This window comes from Labrus mixtus, chromosome 17, assembly GCF_963584025.1.
Source record: "Labrus mixtus chromosome 17, fLabMix1.1, whole genome shotgun sequence".
NCBI lineage: Eukaryota > Metazoa > Chordata > Actinopteri > Labriformes > Labridae > Labrus > Labrus mixtus.
Window position 1 is genome coordinate 10,354,751 of NC_083628.1, and position 23,674 is coordinate 10,378,424.

The 23,674-nt window shown below is 39.9% G+C and overlaps 1 protein-coding gene across 18 annotated transcripts in view; it reads right to left on the minus strand.

Moving 5' to 3' along the window:
* The window catches only part of LOC132992110 (formin-binding protein 1), a 68,948-nt gene extending 45,644 nt beyond the window's left edge, over window positions 1-23,304 (minus strand). For 10 of the 18 annotated variants that reach the window (XM_061061242.1, XM_061061258.1, XM_061061256.1 and 7 more), the window contains exons 1-2: window positions 2,568-2,713; window positions 1,350-1,465 (exon numbers count right to left, since the gene is read on the minus strand). In XM_061061242.1, coding sequence (XP_060917225.1) covers window positions 1,350-1,465; window positions 2,568-2,609 — 158 coding nt within the window. In that variant the 5' untranslated portion in view covers window positions 2,610-2,713. Of the gene's footprint in view, window positions 1-1,349; window positions 1,466-2,567; window positions 2,715-3,400; window positions 3,790-22,979 lie in introns of those variants that run through there. The other 8 variants (XM_061061241.1, XM_061061252.1, XM_061061247.1 and 5 more) reach the window with 3 other exon arrangements.
* Window positions 23,305-23,674: the final 370 nt, after the last annotated feature.

The following is a 23,674-nucleotide window of genomic DNA, read 5'->3' on the forward strand; positions in this document are numbered from 1 at the left end:
TTTTTCCTGAGATATTTACAACCATACCTCTTCTGCTGATATCAATGTCGTTATCAGGCTGCGTGCTTCATGCATGTACCGGTACGTGTTATTTGTAGTACAGTAATAAAAATACTTTTACATTTCTTTTTAAGCCAGTTGGAACATAAACTATTTTCCCCCAACAAATAATTCAAATAAATGTGAGATGGCTTAGACTAATACTAAGATCATATTTAGTTTAGAGATGTAGGGGTGTTTTATTTTAAGTAATATATAGGGGAGAAAAGGTAAATAACCAAATAGATAGTTATGAGGATAATCCACAAATATAAAACAGTATTATTGTGTTAGATATTTATTTTCTTCATATGTGTCCTGCTATAAGTGTGTAGAGTTCTTGTGTGCAGAGGTATGCATGTACAAGTTAAAGCACCCATTTAAACACAGACTCCTAGTCCTATTATCTCAAGCTGACTTAATTCTCAAATAGAGGACGGCTGTGGTCCGTAGAGAATCTGCTGAAGGGGGTTGCTATGTAAATACTGGATTGGTATTGGCTGGTCACTATGAAATGGGGTGGCGGGTCAATACTTAAAGCATTAGCCATATTGCCAGGCCCCTCTAAAGAAGAGGATTGTGGATTTGCGGGGGTATCTCCCACTGTGTGGGGATGCAGGAGGGGGGGGGGGGGGGGGTTGAGGAGACAGATCCTTTAAGTGCTGGACTGCTCACGCTCCCATCACTGCCTTTAAAAAAAAAAATGACTGTACCAAAACAGAGCTAGAGTGGGGAGAACTGGATGGGGGGCGGGGCAACACTTGTGGTTGGAGGAAAAAAAGAAATCTGGGTCAGACCTGGGGTTGATAATGCTGATACCTAGTGGTCTCTATGGAAACGCAAGCTCCACCCTCCCCCCCCCATAACCTGACTTCCTCTCGCCTGAAGCAGAAGCTAGCAACAACAACAGACAGCGTGTATGCAGGAAAGAGAGAAAGAGAGTGGCAGACAGAGAGGCTCTCTTAGAAGAAGAAAAAGATGGAGGATGGAGCATGTTAACTTAGCTATACACTTAGCAATATTCTTCCCCAGGGAGAAAAAGCCCCTTCATTCATATATGAGGATTCCTAATAATTAACATAACACTGCTTAGGAGAATTCTTGTTTGAGTTTACCCTTCAGAGGGACGTCAGAGGTCACGGTCGGCTACGTAATGAGCTGCACAAGATCCAATCTATTTTTGCAAGGACACCATAGTAGGTCAAATCCTGTCATAGAAGACGGGGGGGGGTTTCTTTATCTAACCCACCTGGATGGATGTCAGTCCTGACAGCCGAGAGTATGGATCAGAAGTCAGCCTGAGTACTCACCTAATTTGTTTTGCATAGCTGGTTTCAATCTCTGATCTCTCCTTGACAAATTTGGTGTACTTCTCCAAATACTCGATCCCCCACTGTGTATGCTTCTCCAAGTTGTCAAACTGATCCTGCAGGAGAGAAGAAGACGTGATGATTAAATCATTCAAACACAAGGGAGGATTTCAGTCTATCATTACCAACTATACTGACTAAAGGAAGACAAGAGACGAATAACAGAAGATTAGATCAACTTCCTGAGGATGCTGGTGTAGCTCATTTATGGGTAAACACTCCAGATCACCAACCATTCATCTTCTTATCTGAGCAAAGATTCCAAAAAGGATTTCCACGATACCAGATTTTTGAACTCCGATAGATCCTTCAAAACTCCTGCATTGTCTAAACTGCAACGTTTCAACACTGAAACTTTGCGAATGTGTTTTTGAAATGCAGACCGCACTATATTTTGCTCGCAGCAGCTTTTGGTTAAAAACAGGACTGAAGATCTGAAGTTTTTTTTTAACATATCGATTCTTCTTTGATGCTGTCCATGAGTTAAATAATGGAGATTACATTGTTTTGAAACACTTGCTTTAGAAAAGCATCTTAAATTTCAACAACCGTAATACAAAATGTACTCATGATTAGTAATTACTATCTTCGAAAAACTTTACATATAATCAGCCTTGTGTCTGATCTGTTGTGACCCTGCAAGCAACTTCAAGTCTGCAAGTTTGGCATCACAGTAAAAAAAAAAAAAAAAAAAAAGCATCTGGTCTTCTCTCGTGGATACAGTTCCTACAGTTAACTCACAAAACACCTTAGAAAGACGGTGAGGCCTGACTGACTTGTCAGTGTCAGTTGGCCCTTTGACTGCAGTGAGTGTGAAAAGTCCGTTTCCCTTTGGTATTGCTTTTATCTTCTTCAAAACATAAAACCAGGTACCAGCAGCCCAGGCTTCTGATAACCAAATGCAGCTGTTGAGGGCTCAACTCGTTCGTCATGATTCGATGCTGACATGTAAAGGAAAAAGTGAGGCTTGACTTGGCCAAGGTTACGGCTTGAAATTCATCAGTTTAGAAAAGAGAGCACTTCATCTGGAATACAGACGAACACCAAAGCTCACACACATGCTACCAAAGACTAAATTAACCGGTTATCATAGACCGACTGAACTTTCTTGTGACAGGTTTGGCGTAATCTTTAAAGATTAACTGAAACAAAATCTACCTTGGTGTAGCTCCAACAGTCCCCCATCCTCTCCTCTCCCATGTCTGGAGTCTTCCTAAATCCAGCTTCCTCTACAACCACACCTTGACCGTGTGAAGTGGCAGCTCAAATGAGTCCCAGTGAACCGTGGTTGTGTACTCTACGACTGCTTGATGCGCGTCGTCTGCACTAAAAGCCCTTTCTTATAACAGGAAGCGGTTGTGGTGATGAAAAGTTCAAGAGACATTCTGAAAAGGTGCAGTCTCATAGCACTTATAGGTATCTCTAAACGTAGCTTACTTAGACCTCAATACAACAAGCAACAATTTTAAGCTAACATAAAGAATTGACACTTTTTGTGAGCACATATTTAGTGTGGTATAATCACTGAAACACCTTTGATAAGCAGCCACACATGGAAAAAAAACACCTAATTGAAGCACTCAAGGACAACAAAAGAGATTGCTTTCTGAGAGGGGCTTTCAAGTGAGCATTGTTAGTTAGTTTCAATGAGCACTCACTCAGCAACAAGCCACTCAACAGGAGACAATAGACATTTTATTGAAATTCTAATGAAACTCCTCTTTATTTCTCCCTCCTAGTTTCTTAACTGTTTTTGTTCCTACAAAGAGATTACCTTCCACTCTTATCCCCTGAAGCATGCCCACTCGCAGGCCTATGTGCCACTTAAAGTAATCAAACTGCATTTACTGCATTATCACAAGAAGTAGACACAAAGCTTTCCTGGAAGAAAGCAGAGAGACAAACAGTGCAGTCACATCTTGCACACAAAGCCCCCCCACTCTCGCTCTCTCTCTAACCCCACACTCCTCCACACGCATAACTCAGATTACCCTTTTTTGCAGGGGCACCATCTTATCCGGTGTGTCTCCGGGTGGAATGTGTACCCTCCGGAACCATCCAAATCCAGAAAATGTCCATCCAAAAGCAGCGCAACAAGAAAAGCTGATGTTAAGTTAGGGGAGGCATCTACGAGAGATTTCCATATCCCAGGTGTCCAAGGCGGTGCAAGTGCAAATAAAGTGGGAGCGTCCCTGGGTGGGGAACTATGTCCGTTGACCCAACTCCCACACAACAACAAAGAAACCGAAAAGTAGTTCCTGACTTTAGGAAAGGCGAAGGAAATCCAAGAGAGCAGGGAGAGGAACCGATGCAACACTGGTTCACTCTGAATCTGAGGCCAGGGCTGCCTTCAGCATTCAGGCTTAATGCTCCATCAGGCGTAAGGTGGAATAAGTGGGATGAGAGAGGAGGATAGTGAGAGAGAGAGAGAGAGAGAGAGCGGAAAAACAGAGGGGGGAGGTTTAAAAGGAGTGGAACTGACAGTAGAGGCGGGATTACATGGGAGGAGATTAAATTTAACAGAGGGGGGGACTCGTCCACACTGTTGGGACCCCGTCAACTCTGCCATTTACTGTAAGTTATATCTTGTAAAATACAGAATAAAATGAGCTTGTGATCTGAAATATGATGAGTCACCCTGGGCTCATGAATCTTTGCTAATATCAGATAAGACAGGAAAGGCAGTTAGTCGACTAAAATGGAAAAGTCATAAACAAAAGCAATTCTCCTGCTGCAGCAGAAAGAGCACATAAATAAATAATGAATCGCAGTGAGGCGAATGTCAAAGACAGCAACACATTATGTGAAAGTGTGTCAGACAAGAGTACATAGTCTTGTAGTCTCTTAGCCCTTACATCAACTTCACGCTATTACAACTGGTAAAAGATCCGGCCATGTACATTTAGTTCATTTTGTAAGAAATTTAGGCCTGAAAGGCATTAAAGGAAGTCTACAAGTTTAAGTCTTTTTCACCCTGCCAGATGTGTCTTGTCCCTCCTCTGGTTCACACAGATATCCATCCAACCTTATTTGAGTTGGGCCTAAAACAACTGAAAAAATGTGCAATGTGTATGTGCGATAACATTGCTTAATATTGCATAAATGATATATAATGAATAAAATAAACAAAAATTAAATCTACCTTATCTATGCTTATCTACTGTTCTTTATGTTTTACAATATCTCCATCCATAAGATAATGATGGATAAAGATAAAATATACATACGATGAGTTAGAAAGAATTGCTTGTTTACGTAAAATTATTTCTTATTTACTACAGTAATTCATACTATTTCGATGTGTTTGTTGCAAATGCTCATAGCTCTTTGATGAAATTGTAATTAATAACACAACCCTGATATGTAAATTAGGCCTAAAGAAGTACCATCCAAACAATTAACCCTGATGACACCATTATTTAATACAGTCCATCCTATCTTTTATGTGTTGGGTACGTTTTTGAGCATGTGCTGATTTGCAGATGTGGAACATTCTGAATTTAGTGTTTCAAGTCTACGTCGGGTAAATAGTGTTGGCTAGATAAAGTCGTGCCAGTGCCAAAGTCAATGCATTACACTAAACTGAAAACTGTATAAATTGTAGGATTTAACAATATCTAACCTCGTAGTCCACCACTACTTAAAAAAACGTCTGCTCTGATTGGTTGCTGTGTCCAGTCCTATTTCTATCTGCACCCATTGATTTAAAAAAAGTTAAATTAATAGAGGGCTCACTATAAAAACAGATACTTTGGGATTATTCTGTAAGCATTTAATCAATTATGTATATTTTGGAGACCTGATTGAACAAACGATAACGACTGACAGTACTGATATAGTCAGTACTATAAGCCACACATTCTAGATGGAAATAGTTCTTTGATGACTGTTTGTTCTTGACTATAAACACAAATATTGCCAAACCAGACAGAGGTAAAGACACATTTTTACCTCCTTTATCCGTGTAGAAATGTTAAATCACCAGGGTGCATCTAAATCATTTGAATATTCCCAACCATTTTAGTACGGTGGAAAAAAACTCATCTCAAAACTCTCGAAATGATTCACTCACCAGTTACATAAGTAAGCGTGTGTGCTCTGCATACAAAGGAAAAGGTGTCTGGCTTTCTGTCACAGTTGGCTGAACAGTTACTAGACTCTACTTGATTTTCAAACCTGAAAAATGTTTTTTTTTTGTAAACCTCCTCCTATGTAAGGGCCTGGTGCTGACCGATAACTCATGCCCTGCCTCCATTCTGTCATGTGCGGCCTCTGACACCTGACCTTGTGACTGCAGGAGGGAGAACATGGAGGATCCCTGCAGGAAACGAACCAGCCCTGTTCTGCTTGTTATTGTAGGACGCAATCCCACTCACTCTCATGCACGTACTATTGTGGTAGTACATGAAAGGAAATAAATATAACCGCACAGCTAAATATTTTTTATTATCCGGGAAATAGGGAGCAGGTTCAAACAGAGAACAAAGGAGAACCCAAGCAGTAACTAAATATATATGTATGTTGTTCATGTGCTGAAGGAAAACAAATACGTGCTTGTTTAAAGATCAGCCTGCTGACCTCCAACCCTTCCCAACTGGTGATGGAGATTATGGTGCAGTTTAATGTATTAAGACTGCCAGTTAATCTGAACTAATGCACATTATTTAGCTTCCAATCCAGATCACATCTCTTGATCCCACACACTGAGGGTCCATTGGCCTGCATACATACAACATAGAGTTCTTCTCTATCCTCTATGTTTAATATATATACATCTGAAGGACAAGTGTATGATACAGGTGTACCATGTTCTCTGGTGCAGGCAGAAACAGTCACTGATGTTAATCTCAGTCACTGTATTCACAAGGTTGCCAATTTTCCTCTGACATCACACTCAGGATGGGAGGAACAAATGTTTTTATTTTTGTGCTGCTACGTGATTGAATTGAAAAGAAAACAGAAAGTCGATACCAGACCATATTTCAAGAACATATCTGAAAGCTCATTAGCGCCCAAAGGCTAAGGCATGACGGCTAACGTTCAACCAATTTCTAACTAACCTACTGTGAGCTAGCTAACATGTTCTGTAGCCAGGAGTTTACATAATTCTTATGGTATAATGTAAACGTTCAAAAGGTAACGTTAGCTAGGAAATAGTTGATTGCTAATATAGGGAAGCTAATGTTAGCATCATAGCAATTCAAAGCCAACCTTACTCTTAGCTTGCTAAAGCCTATTGAATCATTTAAAATCATCAAAGTAAGCTAAGAAGCGGCTGACTGTTAGAATTAGATAGTCTTGAACTATGCTAGCTAATGGGGTAGTTTAATGTTGTTTAAGGCAGCACAACATTATAAAAGAGTTTGAGATTTTCACCCTGAGCACGACGACAGAGGAACATGGCCGCTGAGTGTATACGGTGAATGTTCTGGTTCTCTTCTTCAGAAGTATCACTGGATTTAGATCATCAAATACATATATGTTTGGATGAAGACAAAGAATTACGTAATTTCTTTCCTAATCATAGCTTTTTAAAAACAAGAGTAACCCTAACATTTCAGTTCTTCTACAAAGAAAAAGTTATGATGCTTGACACCAAATGAAAACGCCTGAGTATAAAAAATAGAAGCAGATAAGTTCTGTTATGTCTTACAGCTCTTTTCTTTTCTGCAACAAGAGTAATGACAGAACGACTACAACATGACACAATCAACATCATGACAAACCCAATCTCTGGCACTTTAAGTAGCCCTCTTTGCGCTGCTGTTGGTGTAATTATTTCTATCCACAGATGGTTTCAAAGACACAAAGTCTGGAATAAATGTAAGAGCTGCTTTGTGACTTGACCACATATTTCCTAAGTATAGATAGACTTCCCATAATAATGCACCTGTCAGCGTGCAGGAATCCACACCACACTAAATAAGTGCTTTTTCACATGGTCATCTCTCTTAAATAATGAGAACACGGCTCAAGAAGTCTAAAAACAGATCCAGTGATCATAGGTAGCCAGACACAAAGGAAGTTTGTAGAAACACCTAACAACAATGACTGCATTGTTTTTAAAACCCCTGAATTGAAACTCCTCGGGACATTCCTTTTGTTATTCCAAGCCTTCGCACCTCTGCAGAGGTCACTTTGCTGCTCTGGTGATCACAGTAAAAAATCAATAGGCCATTAAAAACACAAGAGTCAAGAAAAAAAAAAGAGTCGTTCCGTGAGTAAACGGGTGGAAATGAAAAATAGGAAGTAGCTGACTAATCAGTTGCAAGATGAAAAAGGCTAAATGGAAAAAATCATCACATTTCACAAAAATCAGACATCAACAATAAAACACCTACAGTATATCTAACACATGCTTAGAGTTTCAAATAAACAGTGTCCATTAAAGACGCATGAAATAAGAGAAATATATCTATATATATATATTACATTTGAAATTGTGTTTGAAAACTTCTCTAAGCAGATCTCTCATTAAGTTAAATGATTATGTAAGAAGATGGGAGGATTTCACAGATGAGTGCTCAGTCTGCCTGAATGGTTTCTACACTCCCTCTACAAAGGTACACATGAAGTGAAAAGACATAATGGAAGGGGGAAAAAAAGTGGATTAACTTTTTAAACCATTAATCCCATTTTAAAAATTGTCCATTACAATGCATTTAAATGAAAGTTAAAGAGACTTGACTTGGGTTAACTTTTGTTTTCGCAACTAAGAAACTAGACTAAGTAGAAAAAAAGACCTTTAACCTCCAGAAATCTGGCATCAAACTTTCTGATTGGGTCACTTGTGTCTACTTGAGTCAACTAACCACTAATAAAAGGAAACCAGTTAAGGCAAAGAAAGGCAGACGTCATGCAAGAGTGAGGGGGAATCCAGCAGAGAGGCAGAGGAGACAGATGTTCTGCTAGAGGGAGGACAATGAGACAGGAGGTCTTTCAGATGCTTTTGTCCTTTTTTCACGGTTTAATGCATTGAGTTAGGACAGCGGATTAGGCAGCTGTGAAAGGGCTTGTCTGAAAATATCTTCCTGAAATACATAGAGTGCATGTACTGACCTGGAATTCATTAAATATTCAAATTGGAGCAAAATTTCCTAAAGCTATGATAGAAGTACTAATCGTGTCACACACAGATGTGTTTTTAGTCTCATCATCAAAGAGAAGGTTTCAGCTTGCTTTTTTTTACAACCCACAAACGTCAACAAATCAATCCTCATTTGCTCAGCAAAATATAAGCCCTATTGTTTTTAGTTTCATCATTTGTTTGAGTCTCCAAAACAAACAGTCATTGTTATATGAAAGGGGGAAAAAAATCACTGAATAAAGTTTCAAAAGCCCTTTTCTGATTGCGTCTCAACCGTCATTACTTCTTTGCACGTTCATATCGATACCGCAACGGCATATTATTTGTACACAGTCAGACATGCACACACACACACACACACACACACACACAGCGCTGCGCTCCCCCGCGGGCTCCACCTATCCAGTCTCTGCCCACAGAAGTTTCTTGTTGCGCTGAACTAAAAAGAACCAGAAAGAAAATCAGGAAGATTTGGAATGAGCAGTCCCTTCTATTTTCACTGACACTTGCTGGGTCTGTACACAATCCCTAAAACCGACATGATTAACACAAATGAGTTTTTTTTGCTGTGGTCTCAGCTGACAAGCCCCAAAGCTGCAGCTAGAATGGAAAGGTTGAGAAAGAGACTTCTATCATCCAAAACTGTTTATTAGACTTTGAGTGTCCTGCCAATTCTAATAATTAACAAAAAGCTCGATTGTTCTTGCACATGAAGCCCTGGGACATGAAGTGAAGGGAAGGGAAAGTGGCAGAAAAAAAAAGACTGATGCTCTGGCGTTAGTTCCCTAGACACAGCAGAGAGATGACTCAGAGTCGTGCAAGTACAATCTACAGTCGTCCATGAGCTGGTCAATGCAGCTCTTCACTCTGTCTGGCAACAGTGGGCGTCCAGCAGCAAGAACAAATATTTAGTGGGAGATGCCAAACCCTCTCTGAAACACACTCGGGGCTTTGTACGAGAAAGTGAGGCGGAACAATGCCTCCATAGCCCGATGTAACCTCTGAGTCGGAGAGGAGTCTCAGGAAGAAAAAATATATTAAAAGCATCCTCGCTCACACAATCACACATTAAACGAAGACTAATGGTCAAGTGCTAAGCTGCTGAATTGCTGCCCTCAGCTATTTCTCTTTGGGTTATTAAAGGGCTGAGAAGGGTTTGTTAGCGCTCGAGCCCACCCACCCAGTTGAGGATTTAACACATGAATAAGAAAATGAGTTCTTGTTGTAACAGACTCAAGATTTAAAATGAGCAAAAGGGGAATAAAATCTATGTTGATGCAAAAACGCAATACATTTTTTTCATCTCCTATGCTAATTAGGGTCTGGATGACTATCAGACATTTGCTAACAATCTTTCACTATTACTATAAGGATCAACCATCAACTGGCTGATGTTTGTTGAAATCTATGCAAAATAGTACTCTGATAGAACACAAAAATCACACACTCACAGGAAACTACACACATTTACTGGCTAAAACACACTTCAACTTTCTCCAACATATGAACAGCTGTTTGGCCCAGTGTGCAACCTTATGTGTAAGAGCTCTTGTTTGCATGCCATGTCGATATTTATAGAAACAACGCCTCTGCTGCGCTGAAATTTAAGAATGTGTGTTGGTGTACTCACACGTGTCTCATCCTCCTGTGCCCATAAAACTTTTTTTTTTTTTCTGAAGGCCTGCATGTGCTGGACCCTGGTTGCTTTTTTACACCACTCTACCTCTACTCTTCATGTATGAGTAGTCCCTTCACTTGGATAAGATTCATAGCCTACTAAAGGGGGGTTAAGCAACAGGAAATTGCTTCTGTGAGTCATAGTAACTGGAAGGGTTGACAACTCATTCATGGACATCACAAAGACAATCGAACTGCAGTGTTCTATGCAGCATCTGATTTAACTGGCTTCTAATGACTTTCTTAATTTTACAGTGGAAGACCTTCTCTTGTCATATTTTACAATACAAACCAAAGACGTCCTGTGACTGGCAATCAAAACTGACACTTTTAACCAAAACATCAGGAGAAAGTTCACATTCTAACTTCACATTACTAAACATTTCAATTTTCATTTTCATATTTGAGTCTAAGTGCTACAGACTGCTTCAGGTACTTTGCAAAAGACGATCTGTATTTCAATCAGTGTTTAGCTGATGTCTTATTGAACTGCTGGTACAGTCATTTCATGTAGTCAGGAAAGCTGTCTATGGAAGTATGAATTGCCCAAAGATGTATGGTCGATTAATGGTCAAAGAAAAAGGCTGCGTGTCGACTTTGTACAAAGCAGCTATCTTGCTAAAACACCAAAACTACAGACTAAAATGCTGGCTTGTCATCTAAATAAGGAACAGGAGGCACTGCAGACAAGGTGCAATGTCAAGTGTGAAACTTTATCCGTCTGCAATCTACAAGTTAAGAAGGCTTTTTACCAGGAGTCAATAAATGATGAGATGATACGATCAGACAACAGGATTTTTCCTGCAAAAAATTAGGTGTTATGTGCTTTTATTACTTTAATGCATGAAAGCTCCTGAGAGGAACTTCTGGTTTCCATTGTTTTGGCGCCCACTCTGGACAAAGCGGTACTGCTTAGCTCTTTTTGATCTTGTCTTGTACATGTGTACGTAGTGTTTTCTTTTAAATCTCATCCTGCTTTCTTTTAACAGTCTAACACAACACTCACTTTGAATCTTTGCCACGGAAAATATAAAGAAAGGCAGTTATTTTGGGAACCTGCTGTTATTCACTTTGTCTGATACCTACCCTGTGTCAGTGGTAACAAGCATTAAAATGTGCCATGTAGAAATGATCTCTTCATGGATGGTGTCGGTAGCATTTGTAGGTCACATAGAGACATCAATAAAAATGTCAGCCTCTTTCATAACCAGCTAAAATCTCCTCACAGGAGCTTTAATAAAACTATTCAGAAGTGAAGGAGCTTTTAGCAGGTCCATTCAAATTCCTTTAAAAAATAACAGAGTCTTTGTTGTTGTTGCAGGATAAACCTATTGTATGCTTTTTATTAAAAAGAACAAATCTCAAGAATCTCTGCTCACTTACAGCACTGATCATCTTCATCTGCAGTAGCACCTGTAGATACTCGTCACAAGGAGTCAGCTCTTCCCTCCGCTCTTCCTTATCCGCTATCACAGAGTAAACACTGTCCAGAAATACAAAAAACTCACTTTTTCTGCGTAGCATGGTCACAGTTTTCATGTGACGAAAAAGTATAAAGAAGGAGCCCCGACCAAAGTTAATCCGCTCAAAGGAGTACCAAGTACAAGCCCTAGTCAGGCAAAGGAACTGTTGACAGATTTCATACAATAATGCAAAGGACGGTTCCGAAAAGGGCATAAATCCTGGTGATTCCTAATCCAAGACCATATCCACCAATTGAAGCAGAACTAAAGAATGAAGTTTGAGGACAACAGAAATGTTGTAACCAGAGTAGCACTTGATCAAATGACGTTTTTTAATCTGATTACTACACCTCCCTCTAACTACTTTAGCAGACCAATGGGACGGCGTCATGCTATAGAATAATCCTCCTGACCAGCAAACACAAACACGTTTTTGTTGCTTTTTTTCTACAGAAAAAGCTCTTTAACTCTTACGTAACACACTCTCTGGATTTAAAGACATCTTAGTATGTATTTTAAGAGCTCCTTATACTTCATATTATTATTTGCAACAACGGCGAGCTGAGGGCTTCAATCAAACTGTATCCCTCAATTTAAATTACCTAATTCAAGGCAAAGCAGATTTGCCTTTGGCCATCTGTTGTCCTGGGAGATCGTTCACATTATTGGATAAGGATGAATGAATCAAGAGGGGTAGTGCTGCAAATTAAAGTTTTCATTGTTGGTTAATCAGCCCATTATTTTCATTGTATGATTTTAAAGATATTTGAGAATAGTGAAAAATGACTATCAGCGTTTTCCAAAGCCTAAAATGACATCCTTAAATATATTGTTTTGCACACAACCATATAGGAGTAAAGAGGCAGCTCCACATACACAGTCACACAGTCACATGTACACACACACAGCGCTGCACTCTCCTGCTGGCACCGCCAATCTCACCTCACCTCACCTCACCTTACTACCTCCGAAGATGGCATAGTGGGGGGATCACTTCTTCCCCCCATTAAGCCTCTGCAACACTCAAATTGAAGGCGAAACATCACAGTGACATAAATATCACACCTTGAAACGGAGGTCTGAATAAGGCTATATTTTAGCATTTTATGTAAAAGTTTGCAACTAACCAATTTCCCATTCATCGTTGAAGCTTTAAAGTTTATTATTTATGAGTAACTAAATCCATATCAGTAAAATGAGATTGTTAGGGTGAGTGTTTGGGGGGAAAGAGTTGCTACTGACTTCATGTTCTCACATTAAGCTGCAAAAGTTTTATACCATGTTTGAGGTCCGTTTAGCAGCAACTCATTATGGATTAATTGTATCAGCTAGTAAGTAACAAGAAATCACAGTACAAAAATGCAACGCTGGGTCTTTTTGAATGAAATAGTATTTTTCCACTGTAAAATATTCCAGTCATTATGTATCTTTGTTATATTTATTAAAAGAATCAAAACAGATCTACAGGGTGAATCTCAGGCCAGAGCTCTCGAGTAATGTCTCATGTGAACCTTTTTGCTGAAGAAGCCCCCCATGATTTGAACATAATCACTACATGTTTGCATTGGGTTAAAATGGTAGCTTTGTGATTACTATACTTCCTTGCCAATAGGTGTCAGTGTTGAGAGATAATTACACAGCAGATTTACTGTGAAGGAACTCAATATTAAGGAGGAAAACTCACATAGGAACAAACGGCAGCAATATATAATTAAGTGTGCTGGCAGACATGATGGCAGTAAATGAGAGGCTAGATTAAACATATTTGTGTTTTATGTGTTTTACACTCACACCAGAATGTCAGGCTTGCTAACAGTTCATAAATAGATCCGTGTGACGCTCTGCCCTTTTTCTGTCCATGTCATGTAAGGCTGCTCGTCTTTCCTTTGCTATTTACGCACTACAGCTACAGGCTGATGACATCAAATCTAGCCTCAGTAAGAACAACTCCATTCTGAAACCTCGTATTACATAAACGGTTGATCTCAAACAATGACACTTACTGAGTAAATGTAATTAAGGCCTGTATAAGGCAATAAGTATGCATGCATCTACTGTGGTCATGACATTCCCTCAATGTTAACATTAAAAAGTACGGCCGAATGTTAACATTAACTCCTTTACATTTGCTTAAGTGTCTTCCAATCTAAAATAAATATTTTTTCTGATAACACTTTAGTGCACAGTAATGCCTAAGAGGCTCCAGTGATTGAGCAAATGTATGCCAGATCTCCTACATTAAGAGATACCATGGAGAACCTGCAAGTAAACTCAGGCAATACCAGCATACCGGCATAGAAATTTACCATAAAAAGATGTTCTGTTGAGGTATGACTTCATCTGGTCAACTTACGTTTCTCTTGTGTGTTTTGTTTAGGGCATGAGCTGTGGTTGTGGCCTCTTTTGGAGGTTATGAAACCACTGTTGCTACAGAGGAAAGTTTACATACACAAGTCAACAACAACTTAAAATAGCAAAAGGACTTCGATTGGTTTGGTCATCTTGAGATGATCAAGTTCACACACTAGTTGGCCAAACATCCTGCTGAGAAGTATTCATTGACATATGCTGGATTTAATTGTTAGTATTTAAGCATCAAGCAATAAAGGCAAATCAACGCCAATGATGTGTTTAGAATTATTTCATGAACTAACTGGTGCTGATCAAATTAAGCTGCATTCAAACATCTTTTCTAAAGGACACGTGGTGGGCAAGCAGCATGTTATCTGTCTATGTCCAATAGCCCTGGAAAAACCAGTAACATCAACTACCTACTACTACACTTCCTCTTCTAACAGCGCCCTCACTTTGTTGTTTCAGTTTCTCTGCTGCTTTTTATGCAGCAGGGCTGGACAGTTTGACATATATGTTGCACATGCTACAAGAAAATTGTTCTGTGCTGTGAATCGTTTTACCTCATCGCACCGGTGCAATGGGAGGCAGAGAGAGAGAGAGAGAGAGAGAGAATAAAAGTAACATTACAGAGTGATTTGATGTAAATTGAATCCCCTGATGGGTTAAGTGCTGAAATGCTTTGGCTCGGTGCCACTTCAACTAGTGCAGCTTGGATTATCATCTCAATTACAACAAGTCCACCTGCTGAAGGTGTGTTTAAACCAATGTATTGCTGTCTTAAGTCCAAGATGATTAAAAGAGAAGGGCTGATCCTGGGAAGCCAAAATTGTAATTGCAATTGAAACTTCATTACTTTTCCCAGCCCTATCGTGCTACGAGTTTTTGTTTTATGCTACAAGACTATCAACATACGTAGCAAAAGTTAACATACAGCCCTGTAAACTTTTTATACAGCATTTTATTTCAGATTAAAGCTTTTATTTGTCTCCGGTAATAACAAATGGTTTAATGCTGGTGCTAGAATATAAACACTTATTATTATTGCCTCAGGGATTGGCTCAGAAGAAGACTTTCATCACTGAGTGTGTCATTTCTGTAGCATCATGTTGAGGATGATCGGGGTGGGGTCTTGATTTTGTTGGCAGCGTAATCCGTTTTTCAGACAGGTTCTCTGAATTGTGTGGCAGCCCTTTCACTCCACCCTGACATCACTCATATCAGGATGAGTAAAGATGCCACTCCTACAGAGGCTTCCTGACACTGCAAGCCGGTTGATCTTCTTGGAATGACTCAGATCTGTGTGTTTGACGCCAGTAATTAATAAGAACATTTGATCACTTAAAATGTCCTCACACCACACATACTGCCTTATTATAAGTAACACCTAAATGCACAAGGTAGTCCAGCTAGTGAGAGGGCTACTGCAGATTCAGTAATGAAACACAGTGATGCACTCCCTAGGAGGCCTCTTCAGGCCCACGCAGCTTTTAAATAATAAGAAAAATGTGAGGTTAACTCCTCCTCTATTTGATCTAAAATCAAGAACACTTGAGCAACATTTTTGAAAACAAGCTTTATCTTGAAGTTTCCATTAACATCATTCAAACAACGGCAATTACAGAAAAGGAAAAAAAACAATGAGTCTGTGGGATGAGAGGGGCGGGGAGAAAAGAGAAAAAACAGTAAATGAAATAAGTAGGAAAAAAAGGCGAAGAGTGGGCAGGAATAAAAAAAAAAAAAGGTTGGACCTATCTTCAACAGAAAGATTAGTTCCAAGCAGTGGGAGACAAATGTGTGGTAACTGTGCAGCTGTAAGAGCCAGTTCTCATTGTGGCTTGGAATCTCTTCACACTAAGCAGCCATAAAGTAAGTGTTAAAAACGGTTCACATGGTTCTGAACATGTTCAGTGACCACATGGGGTATCCCTTTTAATATGAGGAGGTTTAAGGAAGCGCAAAAAAAACGAAGCACTGCTGTCACACAAGCAGTAAACCCACTGCTTCTTGGCCCTCAGTAACATCCCTAGATGGAGAACTGAGACACAAAGCTGATCAAATCTACAGTAAGCATCTCTAGCACATTATAAGAGACACCACATGCTGTGTTCTCTGAAGCAAACGTGTGCTGTCACATCCATTTCCTCCTTTGGAACTGAATTATTTTCATGTTGTCAGCTATGTTTCCCTGTTTTTGCAGTCATATCAGTACACTGTGAATTCCCCCCCGCCCCCTTTTGAAAACAGCGTTAGTGTCTCAAAGCTACATATCAGTCAGGCTTTAGAATAAATATCATCCCATTTTGAATGTGTACCACCTGCTTAGTTTTTTGGTAGTTTGAAATAGTTACCCTTGTCTCTCTATGTGCATGCTTTTATTGCTAACATCACTTGTTTATAATCTTCACATTTCTCTACAATGAGGGAAACTTAAAGGCTTAACACTTTAAAGCATTTGTAGTTTTAATGGAGATGTTGCAAGAAAGATTGCAGCCCTTTGTTCACCGTCCTCCATGGTTGTAAAACAGCCTGGCAATCTCCTTGCCAGTGTTACTCCATTACGGTGTTAAAGAAAAATCAATGCTGTCACAAGCCTCCGAAACAAATGACACTTACAGGAGTACAATGTCGCCCCAATTAAAAGAACATGGAAGGCAGTGAGGTTCAGGTGACAATAAGTCAGAGCTCATATGACTGAGACCTGAATAACTCCTACTGTCGCAGCGCTAATCAGAGGCTTTGCAAAGACTTTACAAATAACAGTAGAGGCATGACTAAATAGAGGCTGCAACAGTCTGTGGTTGGAAGGATTGAGTCACCTTTTCAGGGACAAGATGACAAAACAGCTCAGAACTCTGCTTTTCTTGGAGGAAGTTGAAGGACAACGCATGTCTCCAGAAAACGCCCAATCAAGAAAATGTCTATCAATCTTTTAGTGTGTAAAACATAAAACAACGGGGGTACTTTTTCCACCTCAGATTCAGATTTGTCATTTCTACCAATATGTTTTTTTCTTAAATTATACTACGAATTACAAAGTATTACTATGCTTTGAGTATCCCAATATACAATACATTGTGTTGATAATACCACCCTGTATCGTAGTAGTTTGTGACACAAAATTCTAAATCTGTAAATGTGTTTACTGAAACTGGGCAAACTCTGCACTGGCAAAGGTTTAAACTATTAATAAAACATTGAACAAATCTGTAAAATACATCTTAAAACATTATGTCAATGTTTTGCATCATGACAAGAATTGTCACATTTAAAAATATTTGGCATATTTCTTTTATTTTTTTCAATTAAGTTATTCATCACCAAGCGAGGAAGTGTTTGCAGTACAGGTTCACAAATATTCAACATGAATTTTAAGATGTACAACAACTACTCAAAAACTGAAAACTATAGGCTTTCCAAACTGTAATCAGTCAAATATGAGACCAGATAACATCTTGAAAGTCTGAAAGCAGAAGTAGTCAAGGGATTGTCCCATTGTCTTACATGTTTGAACTTTCTTGCTTTGAATACCCCCTCACCCATCCCCCTCATCCTCCTTTCTTTTTGATACCCGCTCCCTGGGGTGCTGTCTAGGGCTTACAGATCAGATCCATTCATTACTATTTTACCATCCTGGAGGTTCAAAGAATGAGGTGAAGAGTATGTGGCTCAGGGTGGTATCACTGAGTCAGCAGGTGGGTGGTGATGAGTGTGAGATTTAATGGGTGCTTGCAGGGGTTTCGGTTGTAATTTGCCAAAAGTTTCAGTCTCTGACCCCCTCTGAGTCCAGCCAGTGCACTGACAGAAGGAAACTAGCTAGCTCGGGTTTCGATTCCTGGAGGTGCCTAGAATGTCAATTGAGCAGCAGGGGGAAATAGAGTGGACCCTGGGGGAGCCTGAGCCAAGACAGCAGAACACAGTGGAAAAAGTCGGTCTAAAGCCAGTCTGTTTGAGGCTCGAGACGACACTTCCAGGAGATGCAGCTACAAATGAAATCAACAAATTCTAAGAGCAATCCGTTTTGGTTGTACTTTTATGCCTTTGGCCCTCTGGCAAAGACTGGAGCACCACTTAATGATGTGAGCGAAAACAAGTGGTGTTTCAACGGTCTCTCCAGACGATACAACTTTCCCCTCTCAATGGGACTATGGGAGTGTCCCTGCCTTCTATACAGGTTGGACTCAAAAGAGACCAGTTCTTCTGACACTTTAGTTATTAGGTAGTATCTTTATTTTCCAATTTAATTAGCATTGGGAAAACAAATATTGCGTTAAGTTACCTTTTTATTGGAAATTTTGTTGCAACGAAATTCAAAGTAAATAAGACCGTCTGAGAAATGCTTCTTTTAATGTTGAAAGCTCCTAACAACCTCGACCTGTATTGCAGTTTACATCGTCCAACTAAATTCTAAATTACATGCAATGGACTATTACAGGTATGAATGAGGAGTTCAACTGGAACAAACAAATCCAGCTAGTAACTTATTGTCACATTTTGAAAAAAGCTAAATTTGTATTTAATATTCCCTTGATAATTTCACGATAAAAGATGGAATACTCCGTGTATTGAGCCATATTGCCGAACAAATATTTGAGATCCTCTGCTGTATTTATATTTTTCGCCTCGCTCCTAGTGCCAACAGTTTGAAATACTCCACACACTGCAGCACTCGTTTCATCAGCTGTCCCCAATGGCAAGACGACGTCTATTCACGCCTCAACTGACACCGTATGTGGTTCAATTAGAGACCACACAATTTGCTCAGTGTTCTAAAGCCGGTGCCAATGACTCCCAAGCAGTTGGACTCACCTTGACCTGCTGCTCTTTGAGATGAGTTTCAACCTTGTCCATGTCGCCTCTTTAAGTGATGTGACAGGGAAAGATAATTTTGCTTCCAATGGACTATGACGTTTTAGTGGAGTCCTGCATCTGTGGGTAGCTTACATCCAGTTTCCAAATGAACCACTCTGATGAAGTGAAACATTCAAGGTGTGTCATAGTGGGAAGGTTAAGTAGTAACTTTGTTTTATATACAGCCACAGGATAAGTTTCATCTTCCTCTTTTTTTTAATGTAAGGGAGAATGTGCTGCTGTTAATTGGTCTGCAGATATCTTCATCTGTTACATTTTCCTTGACAAATTAACTTTTGCCTGTTTGGTGACACCGATCTGCTGTTAGAGTACAAGTCCTGGCACCAAAGCCACAAGAGGACGTACTTGTGAGATGTCATCAACCAGGGTAATAACTTTCTACAAGCACTAATAACTGAAATGCCTCTTATGAGGTAGTCCTTTATAATTTCAAATTTTCTGGCCCTTGTTCCGCTAAGAAACAGTCACATGTTTCACCACACTTGACTTCCTTCTTCCTCGGTTGCACTTGTGCATAATGACTCTTTTGGAAAGGCTTCTGGGTCCTTCCTTACTGAGAACACATGTGATGATTATTAAAAAAAAAAGAACTTGCCTAGACTTTGCAATCTCTCTGTACCGTAAAGTACTCTGCAGAAGAATATAGTGTGCTTAATGCTCTGAGTTCTTGCAGGTCAGTGGCGACTGAATTTGACTTTACAAAAGACAGCTCTTCAGCACAAGAGTGTCCTTAAAGCAAACAATGGTTTCATGACTTCTGTTGGTACCTTGTTGGTAACGCTAGAGGTGGTGATGGGTTTCAAGGCAGCAAACATTCCTACTTTCTCCAAGTGTGTGCAGTGAAGAGAAGACTATAAAAAGCTTTTATGCTGAAGCAAAAGTATTCAAAATGTTGGGGACTTGTCAACTAAGTGTAGTTATGAAGCCTAAACAATTACCGTGCAAGCCATAACCTAATCAACATTTGCTATTTCAAATCAAATAAGATAATAGTTAGACCAAGGCCAGCTTAGACTCTCTTGTGTATCTACTGGAGTTTCTGAAGTAATACACCAGTACTGGGATAAAATATCAGTGCAAGGTCTATTTGCAATACCTCACACCTCGGAACAGAGGTTGAGAAATCATGCTCGACTGTGACTTCACTTCCTGAAATATCGTTTACTTTCCTGTTTGCAGCAAGACGACAGGATGAGCGTGATAAAGTGTGTTGTGCATGTGGTACCTCATCCTTCATCTGTCATGTTGCACCCTCTATAGCATCTCTATCAAAACTGGGAAGCAGCTAAGCCCCAAGAACTTGAGGAATTGGTGTGTATTTCAAAATCAATGTTAGGTGGTAACGTTAAGGTTTTGGATTGTTAGTTGGACAAAATATTACACATGTAGATATCACTTTGGACTCTGGATAATATTTACAATAACTTTTTTGGACTCTGGATAATATTTACAATAACTTTTTTCACCATTTCAGACATTTTGGGGACCAAATCTATCAACTTGTAATAACAAGTTCTCCTTGGTTACAACCCTATTAGAGGTACTTGTAGCCTAACCCACCACATCCTGTGCTCGCTCTACAGAAAACCATGACTGCTGTCATAGAAACAGCGCTGGTGTTTAGTACCTGTTTTTACTATTTGATTCGACTGGGGCAACAACAAAATAAGCCGCGTTCATTCTCCAGTGGCAACAGCCACCTGTAGAGAATCGCTGTTCTTTGTTTGCAGCTCTACTGCAGGACTAGGATTAAAACAACAAGTGTCTGGATTCCATTCAACCTGCTACGAAAAAAAAAGAGCAGGCATCTGGTTGTGATACATTATCCCAAACGCTCAGCCGGGTTTTAAAAAAAATGTCAAATGTTTTCCAGACTTCTGAAATACCTTTAGGCTATGTTTTGCATGAGTACCTGGGCAGCAATTTTTTCAGTTATGCGTTGCAGGAGTAGAGTCAAAATACACTTACATCACTGGTTAAAATGCAAAGAATGTTGAGTGCTGGTGGTTTGCTTTTTTGAACTTTGGACCAGGTAAATTACTGGAGAATTCAGGGGAGAACCTCCCCCTCCTTCTTTTCTTAGAAAGGAAAACACATCCCTTATTTAACTATCTCCAGACCCCTTTACTGATAAACAGAGAAGAAAACATCTAACTCAACTCACTTTAGACAGTATCGGGGAATAAAGAGTCCAACTTTACCTCAAGTATTTGAGGCCATGTGTTGTGGGTCCGTACATTCAAATAAAGCAAAGATTGTTCAATTTAGAAATCAATGTTACCTTAAAGGTAAGCAAAAAGTTTGAGCAAATAAAACAGGACCTTTTGCAGGTAAAGATCTACTGAACATTGTAACAACAGGGCAGCACCTCTTCCAGGCAGTTTGCCAGCACACATACGGCAGAATGACAGCTTTTCCGATGCATCATTTCCGCAACAAAATAACAACACGCGACACTTAAATAAAACCCTTGACAACAGGAATTTCGCGCGCCACAAGTGCTTATTACCACGTCGTAAAAAATAGTTAGACACAGCCCTCCTGTAATCTTGAACGTACGAATGCTTCAGTCTACAACACTTTGTCCTTAACATGAGGGTCTGAATATGGGGAAATACCACTGATACAGTGGCTGGCTTGATAAGAGCTACTACAGGGTTGTAAGAAGTTCAGCAATCCTCAAAAGTGAATTTGAGCAGGATAAAAAGTGACATCATCGCATAGGAATTTAATATAGGAAGGTCACTGAGGTTCTACTTATAAGTAATCTGTTGCTCACCCTGAGAGAGAGGTTTTTGCATCGCGCGACAAACCAAATCAAATATGAGAAATATTTAAGGCCATCCTGGATTCTTATGATTCAGAGGCAAGTGTGGTGGTACAAGCTCAAGATGTATTATTCAGTCAAAAGGCATGCTATTTTTTTTTTAAAGGGACAAAATTAATATATATCTGTGACTGTATACAGTCATACATGCCACCACATGTTAAGGAAATTGACTTATAAGTCAATTTCCTTAACATGTGGTGGCACACGCTAAAAGAGTTGTCCACTGGTTATGTCAGGTGAATCATATTTTTGACCACCTGTAAACCAAGTGGTTTACAGAAACATATCTCAAATAAGTACAATGTCAATGCATTGTATTAATCATGATATTGGGAGTCAAAACAGTTCAAATCGACAAACTAAATATTTATGTGGCTATCCAAGTCTACTTCCACCATATGTGGTGGTAGAGTCTTAAGATGAATCATTCAGTCAAAAGAAATTAAATGTATGGTTAAGTCTGTGTTTCTGTTTACAAATCCAAATAGTTATCATTATTTAAATGGATGTAGGCCTAAATAAGATAAACATGAATAGCCTACAGATATTTTCTTTGCCCTTAATACAAAGCCTACAATGCCATAAAAAGGGTAATTCTGCATTAATTATTTTACTTCTGGTTGTATTTTGACTGCAGGACTATTAGTTATAACAGAGTATTTACATTTTTCGATATGGAATTACAACTTTTAGCTTAAAGGCTACTTACAGTAAAATACCTGGATGCCTTTCACTATTGCTGTTTTGTTTAGGCTAATTAAAAACAAAATCTTGCAACAGCAGACTAGCCTACTACCTAGGCTACTTAAAACAAGTAGTCATCTATTTCCTCTACTGAAAGCAACAATACAGCCTGTGAAATAGCCTACACATCATGTTCAGCTTTTACCACAGATATGAAAACACATGTGACAGCAACAGTTTAACATACAGCCTCGACAACTTTGCACCACAACAGCGATATGATATGAGGGGGTGTGTGCAAAGCGTGCTCTGAAATGCGAAAATACTAAACTGAAATGGATGGTTAGCTGTAGCCAACTTAGCTGCATGATGTCATACCGTCAATTAAAACGAAATGTATCACAAGTCATCGTGGCTACAATCCATGAGCCTCAGTGATTAAGCGCTACAAATGAGTTGTCTCACGTCACAGAGGCTGAACAGCGAACACCCCGCAAAGCGGCGCACATCAAAGTCGTTTCAGCGGCAAACATGGATACACACTGCGGGTTGTAGACCCGTTAGGTCCTCTACAATAACAGACATACAAGTGCACCGAGACTCACCCATAGCTCTGACCCCCAGCTCATGGTTTCAGTACGATGTCCTCGGAATAATCCACAACTCGTATGAGGTGTTTTCAGCGCACACACACAGCGGCAGACGTGATTTTTTTTTTTTTTTTGCGCCTTGTTTTGGTATTATCCTGTCAACCTGCCTCTCTGAAGAAAAGATGGGAGGCCTCCAAAACACTCGTAGTTTCTCCCCAAATTCAAAGTCTCATCCTGTCTGATACAAGATGGCCAGGAGCTGCAGCATAATCTTCAAACAAGATAGTCTCTTCGCTATATGCAGCCAGCTCGCGCGGGTACCCGCTTCGACCCAATGACAGCTGCTGCTCCTGCGCGCGCACAAGCAGAGAGAGAGAGAGAAAAAAAATGGTTGTTGGGGGGGGGGGGGTTGGGGGGGTGTCTCTGCAGGATAGTCGAATAAAGCTTTTACAAGCCTCGGTTTTCACGCACTCGCTACTTCATCTGCGTTAGACCCTGACGTGGTGCTCCGGATTGAAATGCGGGTTGAATGCTGAAACATGTGGGGGGGGGGGGGCTTAGGCGGAGGTTCAAAAGGGTCACCACCCGTGGCAGATGTTTTATTGACCCCCCACCCCAAAGGGTTTGATAGCCTCACTTTCTGTTCTGTCTTTCACTCTTTTTGATAAGTAGGCTACAAAAGTTATCATGCGTGCAGACAACACCCTCCA